This window comes from Anolis sagrei, chromosome 3 (genome assembly GCF_037176765.1).
Source record: "Anolis sagrei isolate rAnoSag1 chromosome 3, rAnoSag1.mat, whole genome shotgun sequence".
In the NCBI taxonomy this organism is placed as follows: Eukaryota; Metazoa; Chordata; class Lepidosauria; order Squamata; family Dactyloidae; genus Anolis; species Anolis sagrei.
The window spans coordinates 182,911,112-182,934,941 of NC_090023.1; the positions used below are offsets into that span (position 1 = coordinate 182,911,112).

Here is a 23,830-nt window from a genome sequence, read left to right on the forward strand (position 1 = left end):
TACTTCTGGCAGGGCTCTGTACCTGAAGTGAGGTGAAACTATCATATGAGGCAGCAGTGAGAACATGGGAGTCTTCTCATTGAATACAATGGGGGGGGGGGACTGGGTGGCAACACTCCCCCCATGGGATGAGGCAAGGGCCAATGAAGGGTGTGAGGTAACAGGATCCCCATGTCACCTGCCAGTTTCACCACAATCCATGGTGAATCCCCTGCTATAGTTCACAATGTGGACCTCAATGTGATGAGATCCTCAGTTGTCATATGGTACCTTGCCTACAACGAAGACACGTAAAAATTAAAGCTGAGAGTGAGATCAGAGTAGCAGGTTCTTCTAGAGCAGTGGTTCTCAACCTGGGGTCCCCAGATGTTTTTGGCCTACAACTCCCAGAAATCCTAGCCAGTTTACCAGCTGTTAAGATTTCTGGGAGTTGAAGGCCAAAAACGTCTGGGGACCCCAGGTTGAGAACCACTTTTCTAGAGCAATGTTTCTCAACCTGGAGGTCGGGATCCCTGGGGGGGGGGGGGGTCACAAGGGGGTGTCAGAGGGGTCACCAGAGATCATCAGAAAACACAGTATTTTCTGTTAGCCATGGGAGTTCTGTGTGGGAAGTTATTTATTTATTTATGGTATTTGTAGCCTGCCTAAGGTGACTAAAGGTGGTTTACAGAATTGGCAGGATTTGATGCCATACATTCATAGAAATACAATTAAAAGATTCAGCATAATAATATAAAACAATATAAAACCATTGGAAACATAATTTTATATGGTTTGGCCAGATTCTATTGTTAGTGGGGTTCAGAATGCTCTTTGATTGTAAGTGAACTATAAATACCAGCAACTACAACTCACAAATGTCAAGTCTAAATTTCCCAAACTCCACCAGTGTTCACATTTGGGCATATTGAATATTAGTGCCAGTTTTGGTCCAGATCCATCATTATTTGAGTCCACAGTGCTCTCTGGATGTAGGTGAACGACAACTCCCAAACTCAGGGTCAATGCCCACCACACCCTTCTAGTGTTTTCTGTTGGTAATGGGAGTCCTGTGTGCCACATTTGGATCAATTCCATCATTGGTGGAGTTCAGAATGCTCTTTGATTGTAGGTGAACTTTAAATCCCAGCAACTACAACTCCCAAATGACAAAATTATTTTTTCTTTTTTGAGTGATGGTCACCTTGGGTTAGTAGGCGTCTTGTGGCCAAATTTGGTGTCAATTTGTCCAGTGGTTTTTGAGTTATGTTAATCCCACAAATGAACATTACATTTTTATTTATATAGATAGTATAGTAAAATAGTGTTCCTTACCTAGAATAGCAAAATCAAGGTTTGATTTTTAGGATCATTTCCTGTATGTGAGTATTTTCAAGCCATGGATGTTTGAATCCATAGATGAAGAATCCTTGGATATAGAAGGTTAACTGTATTTGGATGCCATTTCTCATGGTGCCCAACACAATTCTTTGCTGTGTCTCATGAAGCAAGACTAAGACCTGCACACTAAGAAACACCATTTTCTGCCGCTTTTCGTGTATGTTGGCACAACGCAACTGGCACTATTTCAGGATGCCTACACAGAACATGTAGGCAAGACAAAGAAGAATGCCGCCTTCTGTCTGCATCCCACAGTTTGCTTCTTGTCTTGGCAAAGCCCACTCTCTGTAGGTTCCCTACACCATACTTGGCCAAACATGCTCTGCACTAAAATGGGAGAACAATGCTATAATTTCAGTTCTAAACATGCACATGTGAAGCATCAATAATGTCTCTGTGTTTAGTATTTGGCAAAAATGTCTGAAGCGCTGGCTCAAAAGTCTTCATTATAAGTGCTTGCTGTAATACTCAGTAAATGTGGTGAGTCAAGTATGTGCTTAAGGACAAAAAAAATCCTCTACACTCTTACTGTTCTTCTTATTCAGTATTTTCAATAGTATTTTTTTAAAAGAAAGAATAAGTCGCCGTCTTCCAAAACCTCTTGAGATTGAATAGAAGCACCCACCATCACAACTATTTCTGTTTTGCTGCTAATAAGCAGTATTGTCCTACTGCTGTTCTTGGAACAGAGTTGCAATTTGCAAAATCCAACTAAGTTAACAAGGAACAACAAGAGTACAAAAGAGAAGGAATACCATATGTTGTAATGAGGTCTTGTGGGAAGCAGTTAATCCACAATGGCGAGTCTTCATTTTTTCTCAAAAGGATACAACAGTTATATAGTTCCCTTCACACAAGAATGCTGGTTTCCTCTCTCTCTCTCTCTCTCTCTCTCTCTCCCCCCCCCCCTCTATATATATATATATATACTAGCCGTCCCCTGCCACGCGTTGCTGTGGCCCAGCCTGGTGATTCGGAACATACAGTAATGAGAAATTGTCGGTTTCTAATATATGTAATTTCTTTATGGTTGTGGGTAAACAGTGTTTCTTGCTGTTTCTTTGTCAGTGTTGATGTGGAGAGTGTCTGGTTTGCCTACTCTGGAACATGCAACATATTATTGTCCTTCTTTAGGGGTCCCTTTCAAATCTATGATACTATATCTGTGTGTGTGAGAGAATCATATATATTTATCTATGTCTATGGCTGGATGGCTCTTTGTCAGGAGGGCTTTATGTTTTCTTGCTCTGGTGAAGGGAGTTGGACTGCATGGCCTTAAGGCAGCATTTCTCAACCTGGGCTTTGGGACCCCTGGGGGGGGGGGGTTGTGAAGGGGTGTCAGAAGGGTCACCAAAGACCACCAGAAAACACAGTATTTTCTGTTGGTCATGAGGGTTCTGTGTGGGAAGTTTGCCCCAATTTCATCAGAATGCTCCTTGATTGTAGGTGAACTATAAATCCCAGTAAGCACAACTCACAAATGTCAAGGTCTATTTCCCCAAAACTCCATCTGTCTTTAAATTTGAAAATGTCATGTAGGATGAGAATGCTTTGGTAATGGTGTATTCTTTTAATACATGAGGAGCAGATGGACAAATCAGCTTAATGAGTGTGGAGATGTAAAAGTCAACAGAGGAAAAATATTGATATGTGAAGCATTATCCAACATGGGTGTGTTGACCAGGCCTGCTGTGAAGGTATGGCAAGGAGTAAGTTGGAGGACGAGAGCACTGAGGAACCATATATATTTCTGGTAGTTGGCAGCACTATGGCTAAACTTAGACTGGCTGCAATGTTCAAAAGCAATCCAAAATCACACCCACAATAATGCTTCCAGATGTGGGGAGATATTCCAGGAGAATTTGCCATGGCAGTTACATTAGACTCATCATATACCCTCGTGTGGAGAAGTCCACACCAGGGTATATGAGCAGAGTTACATGTTTTCCATGACTACAGTGATATACAATCATGTGAATATGCACATTTTTGGGTGGAATTGAGTTTTAAGTGCACCTTTCAAACATATGTTTTTAATGTACAGGGTTAGTCAAAATGAATAGGCCAATAAGAAAATTAATTTTAGACGAATGTATGTTTATTGTAACCAAACTACAGCTACGTATCGACAGATAAATTATCAAAGTTTTGTCTCACCTTCAGAGATGTTCGATATGGGCGCCCCGTGTGACACGGCAGACGTCCAAGCAATAGTCCAGTTCATTCCACATCCGTTGCAGCACATCCGACGTAATGGCATCGAATGCAGCAAGGTCGTCCAAGGTCAGCGGTAATGGAGGTCGGAACACAGTGTCTTTCACATACCCCCAGAGAGAAAAGTCGCATGGTGTGAGGTCGGGGGACCTGGGGGGCCACAGGAGGAATGGAAGATCAGTCACTCCAGCACGGCCAATCCAACGTCTGGGAAGGTGTTCGTTGAGGTACTCGCGTACACTGTTGTACCAATGCGGAGGGGCACCGTCCTGTTGGAATACGAAATCGGGCACTTTCTCTTCTAACTGTGGCATCTACCATTCAGACAACATGTCAGCGTACACTATGCCTGTTACGGTTTTCTCCGCGAAAAAGAATGGGCCAAACACGTGACGGTTGGTTATTGCACAGAAAACGTTTACCTTCGGCGAATCCCTTACATGTTCCAATACGGCATGAGGATTTTCAGATCCCCAAAAGCGGAGATTATGCCTATTGACCTTCCCGCACAGGTGAAACGTTGCCTCGTCACTGAAGACCAGTCTGTTGGCAAAGCCTTCCTCCTCTAGTCTTCGCTGCATTGATTCGCAAAAATCGTGTCGTTTCGAATAGTCACCTTTTTTCAAAGCCTGCACCATTTGCAATTTATACGGCTTGAACTGCAAACGTTTGCGTAACACGCGCCACACAGTTTTTTGCGGAACGTTCAATTCCATGGCAACACGATTTGTCGACTTCTGGGGACTTCGTTGAAAGGATGCACGAATGGATTCCACTGTGTCTTCAGAGACACGCAGTCGTCCTGTGGTTTTATTTATTTATTTATTTATTTATTTATTTATTTCGGCCACGCGCTGTGAAGCATTTGCTCGGTTCTTCGCAGACAAAGTCGCTTTGATCCATTCTGGGCTGGATGCCACATTAAATGCAGTCTCGGTGGATGTGACACAAGCACCTGCTTGTCCTATTTTGATGGATTCTTTTCAGTTTGTGAAACCCGAGGATGTGGACAAGATACTTGGAGGAATGAGGCCTACCACGTCCATCCTAGACCCCTGCCCATCCTGGCTTCTGAAAGAGGCCAGAGGGGGATTGGCTGAGTGGGTAACGGTGGTGGTTAATGCCTCCCTTCGGGAAGGCACGATTCCAGCGAGCCTAAAACAGGCTATTATAAAGCCGCTGTTGAAGAAACCATCACTGGACCCCACCAAATTTGACAACTTTCGGCCTGTTTCCAATCTTCCCTTCTTGGGCAAAGTCATGGAAAGCGTGGTGGCCTCACAACTCCAGGTATTCTTGAGAGACACGGATTATCTGGATCCGGCACAGTCTGGCTTCAGACCGGGACATGGTACCGAGACGGTCTTGGTCGCCTTAGTGGATGATCTCCGCCGGGAGCTAGACAGGGGGAGTGTGTCCCTGTTGGTGCTCCTGGACCTCTCAGCGGCCTTCGATACCGTCGACCACGGTATTCTTCTGGGACGCCTTGCAGAGATGGGCCTTGGAGGCACCGCTTTGCAGTGGCTCCAGTCATTTCTGGAGGGTCGTACCCAGAAGGTGTTATTGGGGGACTCCTGTTCAACACCACAGCCGTTGACCTGTGGTGTTCCTCAGGGCTCCATACTGTCCCCCATGCTGTTTAACATCTACATGAAGCCGCTGGGTGAGATCATCCGGAGTTTCGGGGTGCGGTGTCATCTGTACGCAGATGACGTCCAACTCTGTCACTCCTTTCCACCTGCTACTAAGGAGGCTGTCGAAGTCCTGAACCGGTGCCTGGCCGCTGTAATGGTCTGGATGAGGGCGAACAAACTGAAATTAAATCCAGACAAGACAGAGGTACTCCTGGTCAGTCGCAAGGCCAAACAGGGTATAGGGTTACAGCCCGTGCTGGACGGGGTCGCACTCCCCTTGAAGGCACAGGTTCGCAGCTTGGGTGTGACCCTGGACTCATCACTGAGCCTGGATCCCCAGGTTTCGGCGGTGACCAGGGGAGCATTTGCACAGCTTCGGCTCGTGCGCCAGCTGCGCCCGTACCTTGGGAAGTCTGACTTGGCCACGGTGGTACACGCTTTGGTCACATCCCGCCTCGACTACTGCAACGCTCTCTACGTGGGGCTGCCCTTGAAGACGGCCCGGAAGCTCCAGCTAGTCCAGCGTGCGGCAGCCATGTTGTTAACCGGAGCGGGACGCAGGGAGCACACAACGCCCTTGCTGTCCCAGCTCCACTGGCTGCCGATTAGCTACCGGGCCCAATTTAAGGTGCTGGTGTTATCCTACAAAGCCCTAAACGGTTCCGGCCCAAAATACCTTGAGAACCGCATCTCGGCCTACGAGCCCACGAGGACCTTAAGATCATCCGGGGAGGCCCTTCTCTCGGTCCCGCCTGCCTCACAGGCACGCCTGGCGGGGACAAGAGAGCGGGCCTTCTCGGTGGTGGCCCCCCGGCTGTGGAACTCCCTCCCTGCTGAAATCAGACAGGCACCTTCCCTCATGGCCTTCCGCAAGGGCCTGAAAACCTGGCTCTTTGAGAAGGCCTTCAACTAAGTGCTATGTTTTTGGAATGACCACCGGAATGGACCATGACTACGAGATTGATTATGACCCTAAACAAGACGAAGCGGATTTTTAGTTAAGTAGCTGTGTATTAGTAAGATGTGTGTTGTGGTCCTGATTTATTGTAACCTGTTGTCCTTTGTGTTCTATGTTCTGTACACCGCCACGAGTCGCCTTCGGGCTTGAGAGTGGCGGTTAACAAGTGCAAATAATAAATAATAATAAATAAATAATTCTCTTTGCCTGATTCCGCCATTTTGAAAACAGCGACTCCTAGCGACGCCTAGCGGCATTAACGTACATGTGTGTTGCTCAAAAAAAACTTTGATAGTTTATCTGTCGCTACGTAGCTGTGGTTTGGTTACAGTAAACATACATTCGGCTACAATTAATTTTCTTATTGGCCTATTCATTTTGACTAACCCTGTATTGTCGAAGGCTTTCATGGCTGGAATCACTAGGTTCTTGTGGGTTTTTTCGGGCTATAGAGCCATGTTCTACAGGCATTTCTCCTGACGTTTCGCCTGCATCTATGGCAAGCATCCTCAGAGGTAGTGAGGTCTGTTGGAAATAGGACAATGGGTTTATGGGTCAAATAATATGCTGTGTCCAGGCTGGTTCATCAGGTGCTCTGATGAACCAGCCTGGACACAGCATATTATTTGAGAACACAGAAATGCTGAACCACACCAACAACCACCATGTCAGACTACACAGAGAAGCCATTGAAATCCACAAGCATGTGGACAATTTCAACAGAAAGGAAGAAACCATGACAATGAATAAAATCTGGCTACCAGTACTAAAAAAACTCTAAAATTATAACAGTAAATAAAAAACAAAACTTAAACACGGGAACTCCAGACTAGAAACAATCAAGAACACCTAATCACCTCTCAAGAAAGGAATTTCCCAGGCAGTAACAAGCCACACCTTAAAACTATCGTCAAATGCTAATCAAGGTGGAAATTGAAACATTCACACCTACCTCCAACAGACAGTTCTTTCTCCTACCCTGGACCTTTCACAGAGACCATGAAAATGAACAAAATCTGGCTACCAGTATTAAAAAACAGAGAGGAAACAACCAGGCACATCTTAACACCTCTCAGCAAGAGATTTTCCCAGGCTCAGCCAGGCCTTCAAATGCTAATGAAGGTGGTCAGTTGAAACATTCACACCTAGCTCCAGCAGAGAAAAGCTCTTTGCCCCACCTCAGCCATTCCACAGACATATAAACCCATTGTCCTAATTCCAACAGACCTCACTACCTTTGAGGATGCTTGCCATAGATGCAGGCGAAACGTCAGGAGAAATGCCTCTAGAACATGGCTCTATAGCCCGAAAAAAACCACAAGAACCTATATGTTTTAAGCGTTTAACCCAAATCAGTGTGTATTTTTGCAAAATATCTTTTAGCAACCCCTCTTTGATCTTGGTTGCTTCCGGGTTTTAGAGCACGTGTAGAAGGGCCCTTCCTTGAGTTCTTCCTCTTCCCTCTCCCATTGGACACATGTTACGTTAGAAGTTGATTTCTACCAATTTCCATTGAGTCCTTTTTCATAATTATTCAGAACTTGTAGTCAAACTGCTTTAGCATTGGATTGATGTTCTTTTATTACCAGCATTTCTCTTTCCTTTGTTGTTGTTCATTCGTTCATTCACTTCTGACTCTTCGTGACCTCATGGACCAGCCCATGCCAGAGCTCCCTGTCGGCCGTCACCACCCCCAGCTCCTTCAAGGTCAAGCCAGTCACTTCAAAGATACAATCCATCCATCTTGCCCTTGGTCAGCCCCTCTTCCTTTTTTCTTCTATTTTCCCCAGCAAAATTGTCTTCTCTAAGCTTTCCTGTCTTCTCATTATGTAGCCAAAATACTTCATCTTTGGCTCTAATATCCATCTTTCTAATGAGCAGTCGAGCTTTATTTCCTGAAGTATGGACTGATTGGATCTTCTTGCAGTCCAAGGCACTCTCAGAATTTTCCTCCAACACCACAGTTCAAAAGCATCTATCTTCCTTCACTCCGCCTTCCTTATGGTCCAGCTCTCACATCCATAGGTGACTATGGGGAATACCATTGCTTTAACTACGGAGGTAGAGAAGATCAGGATATAAAAGTTTTAAATAATAATAATAATAATAATAATAATAATAATAAATTTGGTTTGTACAGGAATAAAACCTGAAATTTTCAGATTTTTTTCTCTTGTTTGAAGAGGCTCTAAGTAAGACTGGCAGACATGAGAATTGGAAAAAAAACAATTGGAAATTTGATCAAAGGGCACAGATTTCTAAAACAAATGTAATACAAAGTGAACAATGAAGAATAAAAATGAATGGAACTGTAGCAGTTGCCTATATAACTTCAGCCCACAATTAGAGATATGAAGCCTTTTCTCCTTGTTTTGAAGGTGACAGAGTTTTTAGCCACTGCTACAGCTGAAAACTGCAAAATCACAATATAAAATTCTTTGACACTGCAATCTTTTTTATGTCAACTCTTTCATAGGTGTCTCTCCCAACTAGGCATGCAAAAGCATTAGTAACACAGCTTTGCAAAACCAAGCATTATTTCCTACACAGTTCAGGACCAGGCATTTTATTCAGTGTGTATGTGTGTGTGTATGGTGCATATGTGTGTGTGTGTGTATGGACAGATATGAAGGCTAGAAAGCCTATGATCAGCCTTCTATGAATTAAGACTAACATATATAAGTCATTCATCTATGAAACAGCCGGCTGCAGCAAAAAGCACAGCACTCTGGTGCTCCTCATGCTTCATTGCTCTTTGCTCAATACTAGATTTAGGTCAAGGTCCAGATCTTGACCTTTTATGCCCCCCGTAAGCTGCACCCCTGACGGCCTTGCGTTGGGTCCTATATGGCAGCTGCATTCATTAGGGATGCTGCAGTTTTGGGACCAAGGAGGCATGGGCAAGAGCCAAAAAAGGGGCAGCTTTGCTTGGCAGATGGCCTACAGCTGGGCCTTTAAACAGAAGGGGCTCCAGCGACCACGGATCTTATTCTAACCTTGTCAGCACAAATCACAGCTGAAGCTACAACATTTTTTTTTAAAAAAACAGCAGCTTCTTTCAAAGCTTGGCACAATTTACCTGAAAGAATGCATTCTTGGAGGCTGTGCATACCCTGGGTATACATATATGTGTAGGTGTGTCTTTGTGGTGAGATAGAGAAAGGGGTAGGGATTTTTTTGTTGTTGTGTCAACACAATACGAACATGAATTTCAAAATTAAAATACAGTGTTCCCTCACTTATTGCGTCACTTCCGTTCCAGAACCACCCGCAATAAGTGAAAATCCTCAAAGTAGGGATGCCATATTAATTTTAATATTTATTTGTTGTTGTTTATTCGTTCAGTCGCTTCTGACTCTTCGCGACCTCATGGACCAGCCCATGCCAGAGCTCCCTGTCGGCTGTCACCACCCCCAGCTCCTTCAAGGTCAAGCCAGTCACTTCAAGGATACCATCCATCCAGGCCCATAGCCAGGATTTTGATTTGGGGGGTGCTGAGTTTGATTCGGAGGGGGGGGGAGGGGCTGAGTTTGATTCAAAGGGGGGGGGGCTGAGGATCTACCCTAGCAAACCTTTTGTATCGTTATCCCAATAGCCCCATGCATATGGGATATATTGAGCATGGTGATCAGATCGTGATATGAATAAACATAACAGTTTAAATAAAGTTCCAGTAAGGCCTTCTCATGGACCACCCTGAAGCCCCTCAAGCCCCCCCCCCCCCCCCGCTACATGCCTGCATCCATCCATCTTGCCTGTTGAGGATTCCTCATTGTCAGAAGAGGAAGGGGAGCAGGGAGGTGCTCAGGTCTTGGAGGGAGAGGAAGAAGAATCTGACAATTAGGTTTTTTCAGGTACAACCCTTTTGTAGAAAGACAGAGGGAGTCAGAGAACAGGCGGCGGTCAGCTCGATTGGGTGATGCCCTAAACCTTCCTGCGTGGGTTATAAATCAGAAGCAGGAGAACTTAGCTTTTCGCTGCTAACAACAACTCTGTTACTGTTGGAACCTGCTTTGTGCCTTTATTGTTTGCTGATTTTGCTGGGACTTTGCAAAAGACTTTAATTGGTGTCTGTAGTAAGACTTCCTTGTTTTCTTTTTCAATTGCATTTGCTTATTTTGTTTGCTGGAGTAAAGCATTTTTCTTTTACTTTCCATTTTGTATTGAGGTTGTTTTTAAAGAGCAAAACAGGACATTGCCCTTGGTCGGCCACTATTCCTTTTTCCTTCCTTTCCCCCCAGCATTACTGTCTTCTCTAAGTTTTCCTTCTTCTCATGATGTGGCCAAAGTACTTCAACTTTGTCTCTAATATCCTTCCCTCCAATGAGCAGTCGGGCTTTATTTCCTGAAGTATGGACTGGTTGGATCTTCTGGCGGTCCAAGGCACTCCCAGAACTTTCCTCCAACACCACAGTTCAAAAACATCTATCTTCCTTCACTCAGCCTTCCCTATGGTTCAGGTCTCACATCCGTAGGTTACTACAGGGACTACCATTGCTTTGACTATGCGGATCTTGGTTGCCAGTGTGATGTCTCTACTCTTCACTATTTTATCGAGATTGGTCATTGCTCTCCTCTCAAGAAATAAACGTCTTCTGATTTCCTGGCTGCAGTGCTCTTTGAAATTATAGGTGAACTATAAATCCCATCAGCGACAACTCCCAAATGTCAAGCTCTATTTTCCCCAAACTCCACCAGTGTTCACATTTGGGCATATTGAGGATTCTTGCCAAGCTTGGTCCAGATGCATCATTTTTGAGTCCATAGTGCTCTCTGGATGTAGATGAACTACTACTCCAAAACTCAAGGTCAATGCCCACCAAACCCTCCCAATATTTTCTGTTGGTCATGGGAGTTCTGTGTGCCAAGTTTGGTTCAATCCCATTGTTGGAGTTCAGAATGCTCTTTAATTGTAGGTGAACTATAAATCCCAGCAACTACAACTCTCAAATGACAAAATGTCCCAAGCCCAAAATATTCAAATTTGGGCATATTGTGTATTTGTGCCAAATGTGGTTCAGTGAATGAAAATACATCCTGCATATCAGATATTTACATAACAGTAACAATGAAATAATGTTATGGTTGGGGGTCACCACAACATGAGCAACTGTATTAAGGAGTCGGGGCATTAGGAAGGTTGAGAAACACTGACTTAAAAGAATCCCACACCTTGTGTGACTGTGGAGCAGAACAGACAACTCCGCATCTGTATGCTTGTCCACTGTTCCCTGCCACATGTACAGAGGAAGAGTTGTTGGAAGCTACAGACAATGCCATTGCTGTTGCCTGTTTTTGGTCAAAGGATATTTAGCCACCTGTGCTCCTTCTATTTTTATCAATTTATACTAATTTATGCAGTGCTTTTGATATGAAATAAATAAATGACAGATAATCAAGAGTGATGGGAGATGCCATTCAATAACATCTGGGGGCCAAAACTGGGTAAAATCTAAAAAGAACTGACCACTATGTAAACAAATTATAGTTGGTCCTCTGTATCCACAGATTCTCCATTTATGGATTCAATAGCCATTTGAAGGCAACCGCAAGGCTGATGTGGCCCTACATAAAAATGAGTTTGCCATAAGTCGGTAGGTAATAAGTCGGTAGGTAACCTGAAGACACATACACACACATCTAACCATCTTATCACTCTCCTCGTCCCCAGAGAAATTCGTAATTTTTCATATCTAGATGACAAACAAGTTCTCTTCATGCTGGAAGTATCTTCACCTACTGAATTTAGCTGGTACTTATGTAGGAGAATTTTACTTTGCTTTGTTTTTGAAGAAGTTACCAAAATCTCCAAGTCACATGTTCACAACAAAGAGAACCTGAGGTTTAAAAAACCCATTGTGAGAGAAAGCAGAACTGATGGGCTTTCTTCTCTCCCTCTTTCTCTCTCTCTGTGTCCTCAAGGTGAGTGTCAGTTCAACTCAGAGAGGACAGCTTTGAGATGTACAGTCTAGATAAGAACTCCAATGAAGAGAACAATAAAAAATGTAGACTCACTCTTGCACATACACAGAAAATTTGCCACAATGAATAGAAAGATAAAGGGAAAATATGATTGGCTTAAGGGAGTTATTATTCAACTTTAAAAGTAGTAAATCCCTATTTACTAAATTCATGGGGTCAATAGTATATCCTAGTATAGTGTATTAAATCTGGTGTCAGATGTTCACAAATGCAAATCAAAATTTCTCTTTTACATAAAGCAAGTAGACAAAAAGCTAGGAATTAATATCTACTAAGCTGCTTTTGAGAGCCTGAATAGGCTACTTAAGTGCTGGAAATGTTTAAATAATACATTTAATATATTTTAGTATTTTTAAAAATCGGATTATTCAAATTCATCATCTATTAATCTACCAGATCCATTTCTTATGCCGTGCGATTTTTGGACCCCACTGCATTAATGAGCACATTGTAGATGAAGATGTCTATTTTCCTCAAAATTGACTGGTCAGTTGTCTATCAGGTCATTCTGGACCATAGGCTCTAATCTCTTTCTACGTTCTGTCAGTTCAGGAGAGGATGAAAAAGGAAGCATTTGATCATGGCTTTATGTTCCGAACAATTGTGATACTGAAAGCACTGCCATTCCCATACATATCTAGCACATCACTTAGTCCATAGCACAATAAGCAAACTATGTGTGGTTTGGGTTGCGGTGAGTTTTCCGGGCTGTATGGCCACGTTCCAAAAGCATTCTCTTCTGACATTTCGTCTACAACTATGGCAGGCATCCTCAGAGGTTGTGAGGTATATTGGAAATTAGACAAGAGAGGTTTATATGTCATGTCAGACTACACAGAGAAGCCATTGAAATCCACAAGCATGTGGACAATTTCAACAAAAAGTAGGAAACCATGAAAATTACCTTTAAAAACCCTCTAAAATTGGGGCACTAAATAAAGAACAACACTCTGAAAACAGTAAAATCCAGACATGAATCAATCAGGGCCAGCTAGCACCTTCCAACAAAGGCTTTAGCCTATAAAGCCCTAAATGGTTCCTGCCCAGCTTATTTATCTGAACGCATCTCTCCCTATGAACCTTCCAGGAACTTGAGATCGTCTGAGGAGGCCCTGCTCTCGGTCCTGTCTGCTTCACAGGCATGCCTGACGGGAACAAGAGACTGGGCCTTCTCTGTGGTGGCCCCTTGGCTGTGGAACTCCCTGTCTAGGGATATTAAATCGGCCCCCTCCCTCCTGACCTTTTGAAAAAGAGTGAAAACCTGGCTCTTTGAGCAAACGTTTGGAACTTCAGCATGACCAGATAAACTCAAATTGGAATATGAACTAGGAACAGATAAGACAGATGGAACGGTTGAGGAACTGAACAAGAAGACATAGTTTTTATAACGTTTATTGTTTGTTTGTTTGTTTGGTTTTTAACTGTATTATGATGTGATTTTTTGCTTTTAACCGATGTATGTATTTTTATATATGGCATCTAATCGTTGCCGATTTGTACGCCGCCCTGAGTTGCCTTCGGGCTGAAATGGGCAGGACAGAAATGACATAAATAAATAAATAAATAAATAAGTAAATAAGATTCCCCAAGGCAGGAATCAGCCAGGCCCTGAAGATGCAAGACTATTCATTGCTAATCAAGGTGATTAATTGCAACATTCACACCTGCCTCCAACGGACAAGAGTTATTTCTCTCATCCTGGACCTTCCACAGATATATAAATCTCCATTGTCTCGTTTCCAACAGACCTCACAATCTCTGAGAATGCCTGCCATACTTTACTTACTTACTTACTTACTTAGGCGATCCCTCGTTGGCCGAGTAGGATAGTCTTCCAGGATCAGAATTCTTGTGAGTCTGTAGGTGGCTGTGGAGCCCTATTCTTTTTTTTTTTTTGAATATTTTTATTTAGAATATGTTGCTCTTTAGATAGAGGGCTTCCCAGTTCTCAGTGTCTATGCCACAGTTTTTAAGGTTGGCTTTGAGCCCATCTTTAAATCTCTTTTCCTGTCCACCAACATTCCATTTTCTGTACTTGAGTTCAGAGTAGAGCAACTGCTTTGGGAGACGGTGGTCGGGCATCCGGACAACGTGGCCGGTCCAGCGGAGTTGATGGAGGAGGACCATCGCTTCAATGCTGGTGGTCTTTGCTTCTTCCAGCACGCTAACGTTTGTCCGCCTGTCTTGCCAAGAGATTTGCAGGATTTTCCAGAGGCAGCGCTGATGGAATTGTTCTAGAAGGTGCATGTGACGTCTGTAGACAGTCCACATTTCGTAGGCATATAGCAGGGTTGGGAGGACAATAGCTTTATAAACAAGCACCTTGGTATCCCTACAGATGTCCCGGTCCTCAAACACTCTCCGCTTCATTCGGAAAAATGCTGCGCTTGCAGAGCTCAGGCGATGTTGTATTTTGGTGTTGATGTTGACTTTGGTAGAGAGGTGGCTGCCAAGGTAGTGGAAATGGTCAACGTTTTCTAATGTTACACCATTAAGCTGTATCGCTGGCATTGGAAAGGGGTTGGCTGGTGACTGCTGGAACAGCACTTTGGTTTAGATGTAGATGTGGATGAAATGTTAAGAGAAAATGCTTCTGGAACATGGCCATACAGCCCAGAAAACTCACTGCAACCCAATGATTCTGGTCATGAAAGCCTTCCACAACACATATGTGTGGTTTGCACTTGTACATTTTTAAAGGTGAGTGTAAGGCAGCTTTGTGTTTTTAAACCTTCCTCTCTGTGCTACAGCCTGAGAAATTGTCCTTGACTTAGGCACCATTATTAGCAACATCTACAGTCCAGCTGCCCTCTGATTCCTCAGATTGCAGGGAGACATGGTTGTTTATCACACTATTTGCATTACCATGATGGTGTGCTCCCTTTTCTATGCAGAAACTATATGTCTCCATTTGCTAGAATGAGGATAAACCCGTTTCCCTGGGCCCAATTTTCAGCTTCTTGGATCCTCTGTCGCACACACTCTGATGCTGATAGGGGTTCATCAGTCATGACTATATGATCCATTTCTGTATCTGAGCTGCTTGCGGGGGGATAGAGGGGATTGTAAATCTGTGGGTGGATGGTGGAAGAAATTGGGACATGCATGAATCAAACATTAAACAATAGAACAAGGACGACTGCTTGGAACAGCAACATTTTGATGTTTTCTTTTTAAAATAAACCCTCTCACGCTGCTTTCATAAAAAGCTGTAATATGAACCATGTGCTGGCCAATGTATTTTCCTTTTCATTCAGAAATGCCGCCTCCTCTGGTTCACTGTGCATTTTATCATGGGCCAAATGTGACATTACGTTTCTTTTCTTATTATTCCTTATGGCGTAGCGTTAACTTGTGCCTTTCAGAATAGCAACACTCAATTAAGTCGGATTCTCTCCACCCCCCTGCCGCCATGATCTACACCCTTCATTGTTATTGTGTTTAAAAGAAATAATGGGAGCACTGACCTATATTGCGCTTCTTATTATCGATGGAGATGAAGCGTATGCAGGGATTATTGGAGATGTACTGTGCTGCCCAAGGGACATCAATCTGTGTGCCAGCTTCATAAAAAAGACCCAGAGCATAGCGGGAGGAGTAGCTCACAGATTCCAGTTGTTGCCTTTGACTTTTGTTAATTACTGTGGAGGAAGGGGGAAAAAAAAGGGAATTAGACAATTACTTTTCTCTCTGAGCATTAAACCTGCAAATAATACTACGGTTAAGCTGCTTAATCTTCCTCTAAAACAGTACTCATCTGTGCCGAGAGAAAAGGCTACGCATCACTTCGTTGCTTTAAATAAATAATAAAACAAAGGAACATGAGCTTGGCCCTGAGCCTTTTGTTATTAGTGTGCAGACATTTGTCATATAAAATTTAGAAAATGTTAAACAGTCTGTGCCCTCGACACTGAATTGGTCTTTCAGTCCACAAAGTGGAGAAGGTGATGGAGAGATGTACGCGAGAGCAGAGAAAGGGGTAGATAAAGCCACCAAACAAACCAAAAGGGAAAGAGATTAACACAAAAGGATCTTAGAGACCCTGTTAGGACTAAAAGGGAAATGAGTGCACTATAAAGTTATATCACATTTAGCACAAAATACATGTAAGCGGATTATCAGTAATGGCAAAAAAAAAAAAAAAAATCAAGGAGAGAAGGAAATTACATCTCACAGAAATATTATATGACAAATGCCTACATTTAATTTAGAGCATTTCATCACTGTTAACAGTAATTTGCAAAAGCACTGAAACCTGATACTCTCTTAAATCTAATCCAAAAATGATATTAGCTCATTATAAATCCAGTCAAATTGCTGCCTATATATGTAAGCCGCCTTGAGTGCCCTATGGGGTTGAGAAGGGCGGGGTATAAATATGGTAAGTAAAAATCAATCAATCAAATCCTTTCTCCCCAAAGACAGAAAGTTATGACATCAAAAGAGACAATGCTCAGAGTTTAGGTTTATAGTGTTTTGTTGTATTGTTTATTGCTTGTTGTTTAATATGCTTTAACTGTTTTTAATTTGCTTTAGGTGTTGTATTGTTATGTTGTGTTTTGAGGCCTTGGCCTTTGTAAGCCGCATCGAGTCCTTCGGGAGATGCTAGCGGGGTACAAATAAAGATGATAATAATAATAATAATAATAATAATAATAGGTTTATGGTGACATGACCTACATCCGTCTTCGAGCCTAAAATAAATGCAACCCTATTCCATAATAATAATAATAATAATAATAATAATAATAATAATCTTTATTTATACCCCGCCACCATCTCCCCGACGGGGATTCGGAGCGGCTTACATGGGGCCAAGCCCGGACAACATATTACAGCAAAAATAAAACCAAAATATAAGCAACAGCATCAAATTACATTAACAAAAAATCAACAACATATGAATGCAGTAACAAAATAACATACAATAACACAATTGCAATGACAATGGGCGGACCACATTTACAAAATAAAATGTTAAAAACACGAATGAGATAAGAATAGGAGCAAGTTATTTGCAGGGAGCACATAAAGAAACACAGGGTTGTGAAACTAAGCTTAGCAAAGCCTTCTCCTGATATCTCTTGCCATGTCCTTGAAAAGTCTTCTGTTTTAGTAATAATAATAAACTATTTATTTATGATATTTACATGCCGCCCTTCTCACCCCAAAGGGGACTCAGAGCAACGTACAAGAAATATAAACATACAATATATTATATGGAGCCCTCAGTGGCGCAATGGGTTAAACCCCTGTGCTGGCAGGACTGAAGACCGACAGGTCGCAGGTTCAAATTCGCAGAGAGGCGGATGAGCTCCCTCTATCAGCTCCAGCTCCTCATGCGGGGACATGAGAGAAGCCTCCCACAAGGATGATAAAACATCAAAATCATTCGGGCGTCCCTGGGCAACGTCCTTGCAGATGGCCAATTCTCTCACACCAGAAGCGACTTGCAGTTTCTCAGGTTGCTCCTGACACGGCAATATATATATATATATATATATATATATATATATATATAAAATTAGCATAGTACAATATCAGTATTAAATATTACTATACTGTACTATACCATTGTATTGTAATATTATTAGTAATATTACATGTAATATACATATATAATTATAATATCATTATATAATATCATATATCCTGCCATCATCTCCCCAAAGGGACTCGGGCGGCTTACAAGGCACTCCAGTGTGCACATATAGTATACAACAGGTAAAATGGCACAAAGTATAAAACAAGTCATATAAAATTATAACAACAACCCCCGTCAACACATGTAGAATAAAATCAAAATAATACAATTTTAAAACCACAGTAGATAAAACTAACTGCCTTCAATTCGCAAGGTGCCAAGTGTCAGCTTTATATGGGCCCATTCAACCTATTCAATGTCAAAGGCCTGTCTGAACATCCATGATTTCAGATTGGAATGGAAGGATTGAAGGGTGGGGGCTAATCTAATTTATCTTAGGCGGGCATTCTAGAGCCAGGGGGCCACCACAGAGAAGGCCCTCTCTCTCGTCCTCATCAACCACGCCTGAGACGGTGATGGGACGGAGAGAAGGGACTCCCCTGTCGATCTCAGAGCCCGTGCTGGTTTGTACAAAGAGATGTGGTCTCAAAGATAGGTTGGATCTGAAGCATATAGGGCTTTATAGGTAATAACCTGCATCTTGAATTGTGCCCAGAAACTTGTTGGAAGCCAGTGGAGCTGCTTCAGCAGTGGCATGGTATGTTTCCTATAGCTAGCTCCAGTTAGTAATCTGGCAGGTGACCTTTGCAGTAGCTGCAGTTTCCAAACTGTCTTCAAAGGCAGCCCCATGTAGAGTTCACTATAGTAGTCCATTCTGGATGTAACTAAGGCAAGGACCACCCTGGCCAAATCAGGCTTTTCGAGGTATGATTGTAGCTGGCGAACAAGTTTTAACTGTGTGAAGGCCCCCTGGCCACTGCGGACACCTGAGCCTCAAATGTCAGATATGAATTTAGAAATCTTAAAATTGTTGTACACGTTGCCAAAAACACACCATGAATTATTTTCTTCCAAACCATTCCTTGTGAACAAAATCAATTCCCAAGGCAGCAAAATGAATGGTATGCAACTTTGATAATGCTGACAGTTATGTGTGTGTTTTTATGGCATGTGAGTCCATAGCTTCCATCACAGTCTCAAAGGGGCCTATAGCTGGTTTAAGAACTACAACTCTTCGGCAATACAAATACCGATGTTTTTTAAAAAATCAAAGTTTTATAGTCTTTCTCCTCCAAATTATCCCATTATTGAGCCTTTGCAATAAATAATAACCCAACTTGAGACAGTAGTTTCGACTAAGTGCAGAATTACTGTCATTTTGACACTGTAGCGAGATGTGCATTCCCACGTTTTGAATGCAAAACAAGAGCGGTTAAAAGAAGCTAGCTTAGCTATTAAATTGTCTTTTCATTGCTAATGAGCAACATTCTTAATATGGATTCTTTTCTTATTGATCTCAAAAACTAGGAGGTTCTCAAGTACACTTTTATGCTGCAACACATATAGGTTAGTTTGTGAGCCGTGGATGAGTACCATTGTACTTTTGGCCAAAGGTAAAAAGATATAACTCAGGTCAACGTGGTTCCAGTATAATTTTTCTCATGGAACACATATTTATTCCACTTCTTTTCTGACAGCACCTCTCAAAATGACTTGAATCATAAAAATAAAAATGTAGCCGTGCGTAATAATTGCAGACCCCTTAACAGAGTTTCAATTAAGAATACAAGAAGACCAGCAGCTGAGTGAGAAATTATTGAATTGCTCATAATTTTCAAAAGCACAGTGAAAAAGAAAAAGCACTTGCTGATTTTTCTTAAGAACAAAAACAACCAAACAATAGTATTACCATTAAAATATTCATAACAGGCAATCCTGTTTCAGCTTACTGTAGCACCCAAAATTTTATAAATACAGGTGGTCCATGTTCTCATTATTTATTTATTGTTTATTTATTTTATCACATTTTTATCCCGCCCTTTACAGCCCAAAGGCGACTCTGGGTGGCGTACAGATTGGCAAATAGACTACTCAAATAGTGTCTGTCGTGCGCTGGGCCTGTAACAGCTGTACTTTTCTATAGGACGTATACTTTAAGCCCAGCAGGAAGCCAGGGGGCCTCAAAGAGAGGTTCTCAGGGATTTTTCTGAAGTAATGGTCTTTAGAGTCTTTGATGATGCAACAAAGTCTTTATTATGGAACAAACAAATCTTCAATGGTTCAAACAACACTTCAAGGCTTTCTTAGTCTAGTCCTCAATGGAATGGCACCTGACTTTAATTAATTAAACTTTCTCTGTAGGAAAAACCTTTTTAACCTCTCCCAGGCTGCTTTCTATCTATGCCTCATCAGTGTGGGACCTACTACCGATTCCAAATGCGTCTGGGTATCGAGTAGACCCACCAGCCGAGGCTTGAAGATATTTCAGCTGGAGTTCCGTGGATCTGTAATGCTGTTCTTCCTTCGAGAATTCTTAGAAACATCAGGGCTGTTCCCTCTGATGCTATGAGGCTGAGAGGCTGTGAGCTCTCAGCCAGAGCTTTTGGGACCTTTCTCCTGGAATTTCTGCTTCTGTATCCCCAGATGTTACTTTTTCCCTGGATGGTTAAATTCCCCTGGATGCTCTTGAGAAAGGAAGCTTTTCTACGGGACGAGCTGGTCTACGTCCTATAGCTTAGCTACCTTGTGTGAGACTGCCCAAAAAATGGTTCCTTTCCCTCCCAGAGCCCAGAACAAGAGGCAGAACCAAAGCTTAATTATGATGGACAGGAGGCCTGTCCTATAATTGCAAAACAGATGACAGAAAGAAAATAAAGTTGGAGCTCCTAGTACAGCCGTACCAGCACAAATAGTCTCAAATAGACTGCTCCAACATGTTCTATGTGGTTTTGAAGACTGTTTGGAAGCTTCAAGCAGTCCAGCGGGTCCAAGGTTTCTTACTGGAGTGGCATACAGGGAGAATACAACCCGCCTGTTACGTCAGCTCCTCTGACTGCCAGTCTGCTACCAAGCACAATTCAAAGTGCTGGCCTATAAATAATAATAATAATAATAATAATAATAATAATAATCAACATCATCCTCATCCTCATCCATATTTATATACCGCCCTATCTCCCCAGAGGACTCAGGGTGGTTTCCAACATAAGGCAAAACTTTCAATAGCCAGAAAGGAAAACCATACAAACAAATTAAAATAAACATCATAAAACAAACGTAAAATCCTGCTAAAACAAACTCAAAATTTTACAAAACAGTTTCATTATAACTCCATCAGACAGGTTCAAAATACCAATGGCCAGAATTACAAAATGGACATGGCCAACTATGAAAGGGCTGGGCAAGGGCTAGTTCAGCAATCCCTAAATGTGTTGTTGTAGGGTTTTTCGGGCTATATGGCCATGTTCTAGAGCAGTGGTTCTCAACCTGGGGTCCCCAGATGTTTTTGGCCTTCAACTCCCAGAAATCCTAACAGTTGGTAAACTGGCTGGGATTTCTGAGAGTTGTATGCCAAAAACATCTGGGGACCCCTGGTTGAGAACCACTGTTTTAGAGGCATTCTCTCCTGACATTTCACCTGCATCTATGGCAAACATCCTCAGAGGTAGTGAGGATGCTTGCCATAGATGCAGGTGAAACGTCAGGAGAGAATGCCTCTAGAACATGGCCATATACCCCGAAAAACCTACAACAACCCAGTGATTCTGGCCATGAAAGCCTTCAACAATCCCTAAATGGTTCTGGCCCAGCTTACCTGTCCAAACACATCTCCCTGTATGAGCCAGTTAGAGTACTAAGATTGGCTGGGGAGGCCCTGCTCTTAGTCCCGCCTTACAGGTGCGATTGGTGAGAATGAGAGACAAGGTCTTCTCGGTGGTGGTTTTCAGCTGTGGAACTCCCTCCCCTGTGAAATTAGATTGGCCCCCTTCCTCCTGGCATTTAGAAAACAACTCAAAACTTGGTTATTTAAGCAAGCATTCGGGGAGGGATTGCAAATAGCTAAATGGCACCCTGGGTATTGGTGAAATGTCTAAAATGTTCTGTTTATGTCTATGTCCAATGTTGTATAGTTTTAATGGTTTTAATCCACAGTGATATTATTTTAGATATGTGAGGTATTTTTAAATATATGTGAGGCATTTAATTTTGCCATTTATTACAGTTTTTTTCGTGTCAGGAGGGACTTTTTAAAAAATTGTTTTGATTATACACACACACACACATATACATAGAAACATATAGTCTTCAAAATTCATCAATCAAAATACAAGTATTTTCCCCCAATTCCATCACCACCACATCCCCATCCGCTCCCCCTACCCTGCCCAGAAACAGTTTACTACTCTTGCTATCCTTATTTACAATTGTTTAATCATGAGGATAGTCTTATTTAACTCCTTATATATATTGTTCCCCTTTATTCTGGAAACGAGACCCTTCTATTTTGCTTCCCAGATCCTTCTGATTTGGACCGGTCTATAATAACTTTTTCTTTCACTAATATAATCTTGGAGTAGGTAGTTGGTTAGATATTTATACCAGCATAGTATAAAGGTAAACATCCGGGTTTAATTTTTTCTTTGGTCATGTCAGGAGCAACTTGAGAAACTTTTGGTGTGAAAGAATTGGCCATCTGCAAGGATGTTGCCCAGGGGACACCCGGATGTTTTGATGTTTTACCATCCTTGTGGGAGGCTTCTCTCATGTCCCCACATGGGGAGCTAGAGCTGACAGAGGGAGCTCATCCGTGCTCTCTCCGGATTCAAATCACCAACTTGTAGGTCTTCAGTCCTGCTGGAACAAGGGTTTAACCCATTGTGCCATCAGGGGCTCCTAGATTTATTATTTTGCAAACCGCTTTGAGTCCCCCCAGGGGTGAGAAAAGCGGTATAGAAATAAATAAATACGAGGGGTATTTTTTAAGTAAGGTCCGTTTGAACATTACACAACGAAAGTTTATTTCAAAAAAGTAAATTTATTTTCAGAAAGTACATACTTCACTCTATTTTTCAACATAGTTGCCAAGTTTGTTCAAACACTTATCATACCTCTGAACCAATTTTAAAATACCCTCTTCATAAAAACTTGCTGCCTGCTGAAGCCACCAAATCATCTGCAATCAAAGAAGGGCGACCGGAGCGGTCCTCATCATGGACGTTGTCACGGCCATCTTTGAATTGTCGTACCCACTTATGCACTTTGCTTTCACTCATAACAGTATCACCATACACTTCACAAATCTGTTGATGAATTTCTGCAGCAGGCAGGTTCCTTGCTGACAAAAACCGTATCACTGAGCGAACCTCACATGCGGAGGGTGAGTTGATAGTCTTAAACATTTTTAAAGCACAGAACAGAACCGTACAGCTTAGCTACAGAGCGGAAACTGAGCACAGTTGTTCCCAAGGCATGCCGGTACACGACGCACGCGCTTGTTGCGGTATGTGTGCGAATTACTAGTGTCTACAACAAAACGGACCTTACTTAAAAAATACCCCTCGTAGATAGATTGCTCTCTCAAACTCCTTTGAATTATAGGAAAAAATCTGGAGGAATACTATTCTGTATAAGAAATCTCTCTCCTGCCCTCATAGGTAATCAGAAAAAAATCGAAATTAAAATATAGCAGTATGGTCTGAAAGTCAGGCACTGAAAACATGATCCTATCTAAGCAGGTCTTTGGAAAGAAAGCGTTAGGCACAGTTCGAGGAAAAGGATGGGCCGGAACATTGTGTAATACGAAGAGAAAGAAATTTTGTTGGCTAAGTGAAAGTGATGTTTCCTTGAAACTGTGGGAATTGCCGGTGTCATCAGCGAGCATTTGTGTCTGTTCATTGCTTTGCCTCGCCCAGTGGCAGTGCTTAAGCAAATCTCAGAGCTGCAGGTCCCACAGGGCAATAAGAAAGGCTGGCAATCCAGAGCTGTCATACGCATCGGTTGCATATGGAGCCTCCGCCTTTACCACTTGCCTCATCCATCCATCAGTTCCTCAGTCACCCATGGGCAGTGAGGCTGAATGGCTTTTAAAGCAAGGCATGCTTCTCTGCACATGGTTAACTGTACTTTTCATTGGTTAGCTTGCATCGCTTCTCTGTTTTTGAAGAACACATACCATCT

The 23,830-nt window shown here is 42.5% G+C and overlaps 1 protein-coding gene across 2 annotated transcripts in view; it reads right to left on the bottom strand.

Moving 5' to 3' along the window:
- Nucleotides 1-23,830, bottom strand: part of RNLS (renalase, FAD dependent amine oxidase) — a 202,838-nt gene that overhangs the window by 38,622 nt on the left and 140,386 nt on the right. For both annotated transcript variants that reach the window (XM_060768773.2, XM_060768774.2), the window contains exon 5: nt 15,636-15,809. In XM_060768773.2, coding sequence (XP_060624756.2) covers nt 15,636-15,809 — 174 coding nt within the window. The remainder of the gene's footprint in view (nt 1-15,635; nt 15,810-23,830) is intronic.